Source organism: Solanum pennellii, chromosome 3, assembly GCF_001406875.1.
Source record: "Solanum pennellii chromosome 3, SPENNV200".
NCBI classification, from domain to species: Eukaryota; Viridiplantae; Streptophyta; class Magnoliopsida; order Solanales; family Solanaceae; genus Solanum; species Solanum pennellii.
In genome coordinates this window covers 14,595,741-14,606,768 of record NC_028639.1, presented here as the reverse complement: position 1 = coordinate 14,606,768, position 11,028 = coordinate 14,595,741, and the positions used below count along the sequence as shown (strand labels likewise).

The window sequence follows — 11,028 nt, the reverse complement described above, 5'->3', positions numbered from 1 at the left end:
GTGCATTGGAAATATGATCCAAGATTTAAGCAGATGAGTGAGATCGGTAAAAAGGCAAGATCATCTACTAAGGGTGGTTCTCTACACACAAGTGGGGCTCAAAGTCAAGGAAGTGTGAGGAGGAAATTGGTGTGTATCATTTTTCTTTGTGTTTATATATTTTATGTATTAATATTTAATTACTCTTGATTATAACTTTATTAGTTTATGTAGGAAAAGGAACTAGGAACACCGGTAACTCAAGCTGAGGCATTTAAGGCAACACACATTAGAAAGAAGAAAAATCATGAAGATCCAGACGTGTGGGTTGAACCGCAAGCTGAAGTGACCTATGTAAGCCTCTAATTTTAAAAAAATAATTACTTATTTTCTAAATTTTTATTCTCATATGATAACATTCAATTTAGAATCGATATCTTCAAGCTTTGGAGGATTTACAACAAACTCTGCCGGAAGAAAATCGAGGTATGCCACTTACTCAAGAACAGGATGAGAGAGTTTGGTTAGACTTGACTTGTGGGCCGAGTAGATATGGGTATGCATATGGAATGCCGCATAAAACCTTTCGTAAATTTTCTTCTGAGTTTGAAGGCCTAAATAGTTCAAATCATGATGAATCGATGAAGAAAAATTTGGCTATGGAGAAAAAGATTGTTGAGCTATCTAGCCAAGCCGAAGAATCACGGGCTAGGGAAAGGCGGTTGGAATTACAGTTTGCGGGTCTTAAGGCTCAATTCGATGCATTACTTGCTTCAGGAGGGATTCCCCCTTGTTCTGGTGATGTCACTTTCCCTCCTCGACCTCCTCAATCTCAACCTACTCAATATCCAATGTATGGTCAACAAAGAAATATGACACATGAGTCTAGTAGTGATGAAGAAAGTGATGATTATGTGGCAAACACACTACCACATTAGTGAAGTTTAGACTTGTGATAGATAATCTAAGTTAACTTATGGATAATTTTGTTAACTTTATAATTTTGTGATGGGAATTATTTGTTTTGTGAATACATGATAACATTGCAATGTATTATATAACTTATGGATATCATGGTTTTTGTTTAATATATAATTATGTTGAAGTGAGTTGAAATTGAGTTGATAAGAGAATATTTAGTAAATGTATTGCTTCAATTGATTTTTGGAAGCTCTTTGAGCTTGATTTGGGTACTAAATTAAAATGACAGGTGATGAGAAGCCGCAGAAATAATAATTAGCTGCCAGGTTTTTTCCAGAAAAAGAGACCTCATGAGGTCTCTTTTTTGCATTAATTTTTCCAGATATTTCATTATAGAGACCTCATAAGGTCTCTATTTAACATTTTATATTTTATAAATGCAGAAAAGAAACCTCATGAGGTCTCTTTTTTGCATTATATTTTCCGTAAATTTCATTATAGAGACCTCACGAGGTCGCTAAAAAATAAATGCAGAAAAGAGACCTTATGAGGTCTCTCCTTTAAAATAATATAAAATTAAATTAAATAATATCTTAGCGACCTAATGAGGTCTCTTTATTAAAATATAAAATTAAATAATATAATAAAATAGTGACCTCATGAGGTCTCTCTATATAAAAAAATATAAAATTAAATTAAATAATACAATAGTGACATCATGAGGTCTCTTTTTTTAAAAAAAAACTGACAATTTGTTGGTGACCTCGTGAGGTCTCCGTATGGCGACCTCATGAGGTGTCTTTAAAAAAGTGACCTGCATTTTACTCACCTACCGTTGAGGTCTCTTTTTCGGTCTCTTTTTCCCGAAAAGAGACCTCATGAGGTCTCTTTTCTAGGTCTCTTTTTGGCCTTTTTTTAATAGTGTTTTTCTTTCTATTTTATTTTTTGTTGGTGTAGCTATTGTTTGTTCTCTTTTGGCACTTGTTGTGTAGCCATTAGAAGAATATTTGTAACCCTCTTATTGGTATAGTGAAGCAATTTGGATCTTGTCGATCCCGTGGTGTTTACCTTCGGTTTGAAGGGTTTTTCCACGTTAAACTTGGTGTTCTTTATTATTAGATTTTCGGTTTCATCTTTTCGTCACAACAACTAGTATCAGAAATTCAGGCCAAGGGGAGAGATTTGTTGGGTTTTATTTGTCCTGATTTCTTACCATAAATAGGTTTTCCTTTTAGGAAAACATTTTGGATTGACTAATCGTTTTTCTGGTAGGAAAAGGTTTAGGACTCTATAAATAGAGGAATGTTCCTTCTAACTTAATCAGCATTCACAATGTAGTCTTAATGACTTTGAGAGTTTTAGTTAGGGGGAGAAATTGTGGATCACAAGCTTGATATGTTATCACTTGTGTGAACCTCCCATGTATTCTGAGTGAATTTGGTTGAGGTTGTTTCCCTCTGTATTTTGTACTCTCATATTTATAGTGGATTGCTCATCTCCTTTGTGGACATAGGTCGATTGACCGAACCACGTTAAATCTTTGTGTCTTTTGGTATCATTTCTCGTTGTCTTCTTACTTGTGGTATTTGAGGTTTGCTTTACTAGCTTCCGCGTTTACACCTGCTTATTTTCGGTCCTAACACAAGCATTTAATATGTGAAATACAGAATTGAAAGACAATTACAAATATTAATGTCTTTGTTTTTCTAATAAAACAAAACATAAAGTAAGAAACAAGAAGGTCTGCTGGATAACAAGTAGCTACCTCTCAAAGTCCTTTAAAAGCCTCAGAGAAAAATAAAGAATAATGATGACATGGGTCCAAGCTCATAGCCTACACAAGTGTAGAAGCAAGGAGTAAGTACCAAACAACATTGTACTCAACAAGCAACCTACTAAACATGGTAAAACTAATCTAGAATACAAGTACTCCTTTCATCCGAATCGAATTGCCTGAACTACAACCTGCATAAAAATCAGCCGAACCTAACAATTTATAATGAAGAACTCACAAGGTCTTACAATCATAGTCCAACAATCACAGTACAATAGTCAACAAGTATCAAGTATGTCAATTACAAATATTACAGAGATCAATTATAAGTATCAAATAGTTCAATAACAATTATCAAGTAGATCACTCACAAGTATCAAGCAGATCAATCACAAAGTTCCTCAAATCATTATAGTCAAATATTTGCTGCAATCATTTTCCTTGGCACAATATCACTAGTCAAAACCATTTCTCATCGGCTTTATATACTATCACTTGCCGGAACCAATTTCTTCGGGCAGAATATCACTCGCTTAAACTATTTTCCCATCAGTTTTATATAGTACTACTTGCCCAAACTATTTCCCTTCGCCACAATATCATTAGCTGGGACAATTTCTCATCGGCTTTATGTAGTATCACTTGTCGGAACCATTTCTCATCGAACACAATATCTCTAGCTGAAATCATTTTCCATTGAGTTTATCTAGAATCAGTTGTCGAAATCATTTCCCTTCAATACAATATCATATCACATGTCTCATCATGATACATAAAAAATCAATGTAAATAAATAATTTCACACCATAAAAAAGAGACAATAGACTCAAACAATTGAAAATTTTTATAAGATATTCTCACCAAGTCCTCAAAAATCCTAATTTAAGGATTATTTTGAGGTATAATTGAACCTTTTACTGTTCAAACTAATTAACGGAAGAAACGTCAATCATAATTGCTTTAGAAACTTACATGGATTTCTTTAATCTTTAATTTTTAATTTATAGGTCAAATACATTGTTATTTAATAATAGGTTCACGCACAACACGGGTACAGTAAAATGAGTAAATAGTATAAATCTACAGACCCTTCTCCAAATTAAGGCCAAAACCTCACAATTTATATAAGTTCTTCGACAAGTAAAAATTTTATAAAGAAAAGACATAGATGATTAACTTCTCACCATTAATTGCCCAACTTTAATTAAATTATTTAAGTTTTAACTATTTTAAAGAAAAATATAATCCATATAATTTAATTAAAAAGAAAATATTCAATAACCGAAAAAATAAAAATAGAGCGATATATATATATATATATATATACTAAAAACCATAAATATTCTTGATTCAAAGGGTTATAATGAGGCAAACTCTTGACCCAAATTCAACATTGTTAAATGTAACAAAATTTTAACTAAAGAAACAAAATTTCTGATTTGCATTAAATCCTTTAGCTAATTTTCATCATCCATAAAAGTATCACCTTGAGGATCATCATTATCGATCATGCTGATCACCTGCAATCAAAAACCATCAATAATAAGTAAAATTGTATAATTAGAGGCATAATACATAAATATATCATTTAACTTGGTTTAAATTGATATAAATGTCCTCCAAGTTAAGGTATAGTACACAAGTAGACACTTGTACCTTGTGTAAAACTTAATAAGTAAACACAAAATAGTCATGTACTATGTATGACATCGCATGACACAAGAATGTAGGACGTAATTATTTAGTTTTACACAAGTTTAATTGTCTACTTATGCACATTCAAATGTCGATTGAGACTGAAATAAATGACGAGTTAATATCTTATATGGTCACTCATCAACTTTGAGTTGTTTACTTACTTTCTAACTCAAAAATCATTAAACTTTTGATGTTTAACTTAGAAAGTCACCCAATTATTTATATTTCACTTATAAAGTCACTCAATCAATTTAAATAAATTTTTTATTAAATTTTATTTTAAACTATTTTTAAAAAAAATAATAATAAGATACCTATTTTAATTATTTTATTATCCGCTCCAACTATTTAATTATAATTTTTCTTTAAAAAAAATTACAGTAACAACTGCAACCGCCCTCCCCCAAAAAGAAAATCTCGATTCTATTAATCGTAAAACTAGAAATAAATTGTTAAAAGATTGCCAATAAAGAAAATTTTGAATTGGTAAGAAGTAATTAATTATTTTTTTGTATTCTTATAAAATTTAAGAAAAAAAGTTATTTAAATTGATTAAGTGACTTTCTAAGTGAAACACCAATAGTTGAGTGACTTTTGAGTTAAAAAAACAAAACAATCAAAGTTGAGTGACTTTCTAAGTAAACTATTCAAAGTTGAGTAACCGTATGAGGTATTATCTCAATAAATGACATTCCAAAAGAGGCTAAAAATACTTACATGTTCCATATTAATGTCCTCATCAAATTCAGCAACACTCTCCTCCATTGGATCATCATTAAGATCAACCAAAACTAAGCTTTCAGTATAGTCAATAAAATTCATAGCATGCTCATCATCTTGTATATGTAAATCAAGGAGTTGATTAGTGTTGTAATCATAGCTAAATATGTTGTCATATTTATCTCTAATTATAATTTGTCCATTTTTTGTAAAAGCCAAGGGATATTGAATTGGCAAGCTAGGTACAATAATAGTTTGACAAGTCCAAGAATTCATTTCACCATACTCCTCCATTGTCCAAATGTAACAAGGTTGTTCCAACTTTACTGGATATGATCTAAGAAATCCAAGTTTACCTCTAAATTCACCAAGATATATAGATTGATTAATCTCCTCTCCATCATAAAATATTGGACATTCAATATCTTGAAATGTTTCATCCCCCATATGAAATGTCAAAATAACCATTTTATTTTCATAAGTGTTGCTCTTAATAGCCTTCCAATGCATATATTCATTAACAACAACTCCTGAAAATAAATCAACTCTATTGTAGCAAAAATCATGACTCAAATCAAGTGCTTTCCAAACCTTGGTATTTAGTGAAAATATCTCAGCCCTACACTCAAAATCATATCCACCAACCTCTTCATAATTATATTCTTCATTTAACCAAACATGATCAATAAATCCAATACGAACAACCTTAAAATCATCGGTCCTTTCATGATAACCAAAACCTATACACATTTTCCTAAATTGAAGCTCAGAATCATCACTATGAATAGTTGAAGGGGGAAGGATCAAGTACTTGTTTATAAATGGATTAGTCAAATATATAGTATGAACCTCAGGATTAATATTTTCGAAACAAATTAGACCATTAACTGAACCCACAATACAATTCCACATGTCTGGTGAGTCTAAAGAGACTCTTAATATAGACTCATAGTGAGAAGTTTTTTGATTAAACAACATGAAAGTTTTTTCATAATTGTTTTCAATATACGTACATAGAACATAATTTTTTCCTCTTATAATTGATGTCTCAAGATGCTCCTTGATGAATTTTTTACTTTTTATCAAGGCATACAAAGATTTACAAGTAACAAGGAACTTGATTAGTTCTCTAGGAGGGAGAAGCAAAAGAAGTGAGATAATGATATCAAAAGGTAAAGATGGTAGATACATGTTTTAACAAGTATACACACAATGATTGAATTGAAATTCACACAAGGAATAAACGAATTTTTGAGAAAGGATGTAAAAAAGATAACTCTTTTTTAGCTAGATTTTTCTTGCAGAAAATATTCATTCAAGAAAAGAGAAATGAATATGACATGGAAGACTTCAAATTTTCTACTGTATATATAGGGAGAGTCGTCTATAAATTAATGTAATATGGCCAAATAATTTGTTGAGTTTTAAAAGATGTGAGTGGAAAATAATGAGTTATGTCTTTTATGAAGATTTGTGAATTTTTTGAAGAGTTGCGACTATTCCGAAAGATTATGACTCTTACAAAGGGTTGCAACTTTTTGAAAATGTTGTGACTATTTCAAAAGTTTATGACTTTTACGAAGGGTTGCAACTTTTCGAAAATGTTGCGACTATTTCGAAAGGTTATGACTTTTACGAAGGGATGCTTTCAGAAATGTTACGACTATTTCAAAAGGTTATGACTTTTACAAAGGGTTGCAACTTTTCAGAAATATTGCGACTATTTCGAAAGGTTATGATTTTTATGAAAGGTTGCAACTTTTTGAAAATGTTGTGACTATTTTGAAAGATTGTGACCTTTCAAAGAATTGGAACTTTTTCAATAAGGCACAATCAGAACTTTTTGACACTACCCTTTGTTGTTTACTAATTATTACTAGGAGGGGTTTCCTCTTTTTTTACAAGAACGAAGTTTCTAAACTTCTTATTTTGCACAAACAAATTCTAGTGTATTTTATTGGCCTTTGAATGGTTCACTCACGGTGACGTTTTTGGTATCAATACAACGGTAAGTAAGAATGTTTTGTCTTGTGAGAATATATTCCATTAACCTCATGTGCTTGAGGAGGATAATTTTCATAAGGATACACTTTGTATTCAGTGGATATAATTTTCTTCTTTTCAATATTATTTATGTTTTGTTGCAGATCATATATTCGTTATTAGTTTTAACATTTTGATTTTGAAAATATACTTTAAACTTTGTTGTTTCGAAGTTTTGTAAAGTTATTGTTCCAAATATCTTAGTAATATAGATAAACAACGGTCTTAAAGTAATTATAATAAACTTTTTGCTGTTATTAATTCTGTCTATATTCATCTTATAATTTGTTTCGAGAGATTTTTGGATTGAGGCACGAAATATTTTAAAAGTTATTGTCATGATATTTATATGATTCTGTTATGTCCAAGTAGGTACACTATAAAGGAATCTTCGACTTGATACTATATATAGTAATACTAGACGATAGCAAGCCTGTGCAAGCACAGGTTCGACACAAAAATAAGTTAATTTTTTAATATAAATATTATAATTCAATTTGTTGAGATAACATTTATTATAGTTTTGAACTTTAATTATAAATTAACGGACTGATCGCTATTTATTATTATTGAAATGAATTGTTGAATTTGATTTTAATAACAGATAGTATTAAATAAATAGAATTAAATAATATTAGTATTTACTGTGTACTAATCCTAGTCCTATTAGAATTAGTACTCCTTAATCCTAGTCCTATTAGAATTAGTACTCCTTCCTATATCTCCTATATATATCTCCCATGTATTCCCTTATTAGGTTAACACTCCAATACAATCAATATTCCTTCATGGTATCAAGAGCCAGAAAACCTAGATCTTCTTTTCTCTAGGTTTTTTTTTCTCTCTTTAGGGCACCGATCGTTCCCTCTCTTCTCTTGGGCGGCGGCAGCCATGACAACCGAGGTGGATCCTCTCGATTCACTTCCTTCTGGCGTTAAACTCCTTCTCAGGCATCTTCATGCCCTGATTCCCGAAAAATTATCAGACATAAATTACCCTACATGGAAAATCACCGTTCTTACAGCCCTTGAGGCCAATTACCTTCTCAAATACGTCGATGGAAGCACAGAACCGCCGCCGGCAGTCATCACCGCCACGGACAAATCAGAAAAAACCAATCCGGCCCATGCCGCCTGGAAAGCCGTGGATGGCCAGATCCGATCATGTTTGATTGCGGTCATCTCTCCCACGGTTCAGAAACACGTCCGATCCTACACAACTGCTTCAGCCCTGTGGACGGCCCTCGCAACACGCTATGCATCAATTTCCCACTCTCATATTTTTCAATTGCGTGATCGTCTCCACACAATTACCAAAGGCACGAAAACTATGGCGGAGTATTTAGACGAGGTCTCCACCATCATCACAGCCCTCGACACCGTGAACGAAATCATTCCCGAAAAAGATCTCGTCATGTGCGTCGTTCGGGGGCTCCCATCAGCTTACTCCTCCATTAAACAGGCGGTTCGCATCAGTCCAACGCCCGTTGACCTGGCTACTCTCTCCTCGTGGCTAAAAAGTGAAGAAATCAACGTGGATCTGGAGAGCAAACTTCTTCTCCGAGAAGCCGCTGTTATGGAGCCGGCCACCGCCCTCACCGCAAGCCAGAACTATCGCGGGGGGCGTGGTGGCGGCCGGCAGGGGAGCCGCGGCGGCTACGGCAGAAACAGCGGAGGCCGCGGGCGCGGCGGTCGGCAGGGCAGTCGTCCGCCGTACGACGGTCAGCAGCACGGCAGCAACAACAGCCTGCACTCCTTCGGCAGCGGCGGGCAGTCATCTTCCAGCGGCGGGCAGGGCACTTACGAGCGGGATCGTCCAACTTGTCAAATCTGTCAGAAAACAGGACACACCGCTGCTCGTTGCTGGTTTCGGTATGAGGAGAGCCGAAATAGTGATAACCGTGCCAATTATGCATCTCAAGCCGGCCCTTCCTCTGAATGGCTGTTGGATACTGGGGCCAACATGCACGTTACTTCTGATCTATCCAAGCTTAACGCTCCAAATCCATATCATGGCTCCAATGGTATTACTGTTGGCAACGGTGAGTCCCTTAATATTTCTCACACTGGCACGGGTACCATTAAAACCCCCACCGCTATCTTTCACCTAGGTAACCTTACCCACGTCCCTTCTATTAAATCCAATCTCCTTTCAGTTCACCAATTCACAAAAGACAATAATTGCTCACTCTTGTTCACCTCTAATGATTTTCAGATCCTAGACAATACTACCAAGAGGGTGATTTTTCAGGGCCCCTGTGAGCATGGTCTGTACGTTCTTCCTGGCACAAGTTCGTCTGCCCACCCAGTTTCAGAAAGCGTTCCTGTGGCTCCGGTGGCTCTTTCGGCTGATGGCCACAGTCTGTTGTGGCACAGTCGTCTGGGTCACCCGTCTACTCAAATAATAAATTCTTTAATGTCTCAATTAGGTTTTTCTTCCATTCATGTAAACAATTGTGACTCCTGTTCAATTGCTAAATCTCATAAATTACCTTTTACTTTATCTGAGAAGCGTACAACTGCACCTTTTCAACTTATTCATTCTGACCTATGGGGTCCTACTGCTGTTCCTTCATTTGCTGGTTTTCGCTATTATATTTGTTTTGTGGATGATTTTACAAAATACACTTGGTTGTACCCACTAAAACACAAATCACAGGCATACACCACCTTTGTCACTTTTGAAAAAATGGTCAAAACACAATTCAATTCTCATGTTAAACTTTTTCGAAGTGACAATGGAAAGGAATATGTCAATAACATCTTTGGCCAGTTTCTGCAATCCCTGGGAATTATACATCAAACCTCCTGTCCATACACTCCCGAACAGAATGGGGTGGCTGAGCGTAAGCATCGCCATCTCATTGAAACGGTGGTTACTCTTCTACATCAATCTCATCTCCCTGTCTCCTTTTGGGTAGAAGCTCTAGCCACCGCAAACTACCTCATTAACAGAATGCCCAGTCACACTCTCTCCAACAAATCACCCTATCAACTCCTTTACCAAGAACTTCCCAATTATACCAACCTCCGCGTCTTTGGGTGTCTTGCCTACCCTTGGCTACGCCCTCATATTACTCACAAATTACAACCCCGATCCCGTCCTTGTATTTTTTTGGGCTATCATCCTACCTCCAAGGGTTATCGCTGTCTTGACCCACAAACTCATAAAGTCTACATATCTCGTCATGTCAAATTTGTCGAAAATGAGTTTCCCTACGAGTCTATTTCCTCCTCCACAAATACATCATTCATTGGCGTCCTTCCCCTTTTTCCAACATACTCACAGGGTCCCTCACCACCTTCCCCCACACCTCCACCCACTACCCAACCACCCCTCATCACCCCTTCGACCGTCACCCACAATACACCCGCAACCACCACCCACACTCACAACCAACCCGAACCACCCCATACCCACAACATCTCCAGCCCGATCCGTTTTGGGTCCTTCCCGGCCACCCCCGAATCACCACCGCCCGTGCCACCCCCCAATACTCATCCCATGTTAACCCGTGGCAAAGCCGGTATCTTTAAACCCAAAACCTTTCAGGCTACCATACTACCAAATACACCCCTTCCCGATAGTGAACCAACAACCTACTCTGTTGCCTCAAAAAATGCTTATTGGCGTCATGCTATGGATGACGAGTTTAAGGCTTTGACTGATCAGAAAACTTGGGTTCTTGTACCTAAGCCCCATGGGCGGCACCCAGTGGGCTGTAAATGGGTGTACAAAATTAAACACAATGCAGATGGCAGTATTTCCAGGTACAAGGCTCGTTTGGTTGCTAAAGGCTACAATCAGGAGTATGGGCTTGATTACTCCGAGACATTCAGTCCTGTTATTCGGCAGGAAACCATTCGCCTGGTACTGTCACTCGCCGTGCGCAA

The 11,028-nt window shown here is 35.7% G+C and overlaps 2 protein-coding genes across 2 annotated transcripts in view; one reads left to right on the top strand and one right to left on the bottom strand.

The window, feature by feature from the left end:
• The window catches only part of LOC107013896, a 3,605-nt gene extending 2,593 nt beyond the window's left edge, over nucleotides 1-1,012 (top strand). The window contains exons 3-5 of the mRNA XM_015213773.2: nucleotides 24-129; nucleotides 214-333; nucleotides 408-1,012. Of these exons, the coding sequence (XP_015069259.1) occupies nucleotides 24-129; nucleotides 214-333; nucleotides 408-917 (736 nt within the window). The 3' untranslated portion in view covers nucleotides 918-1,012. The remainder of the gene's footprint in view (nucleotides 1-23; nucleotides 130-213; nucleotides 334-407) is intronic.
• Nucleotides 1,013-4,131: 3,119 nt separating this feature from the next.
• LOC107013215 (F-box/kelch-repeat protein At3g06240-like) lies at nucleotides 4,132-6,004 on the bottom strand. Its single transcript, XM_015213178.1, has 2 exons — nucleotides 5,090-6,004; nucleotides 4,132-4,194 (listed from the first exon to the last, which is right to left on the bottom strand). Exons 1-2 carry the CDS (start codon nucleotides 6,002-6,004, stop codon nucleotides 4,132-4,134), a joined length of 978 nt encoding a protein of 325 aa, XP_015068664.1.
• Between the last annotated feature and the right edge of the window lie 5,024 nt (nucleotides 6,005-11,028).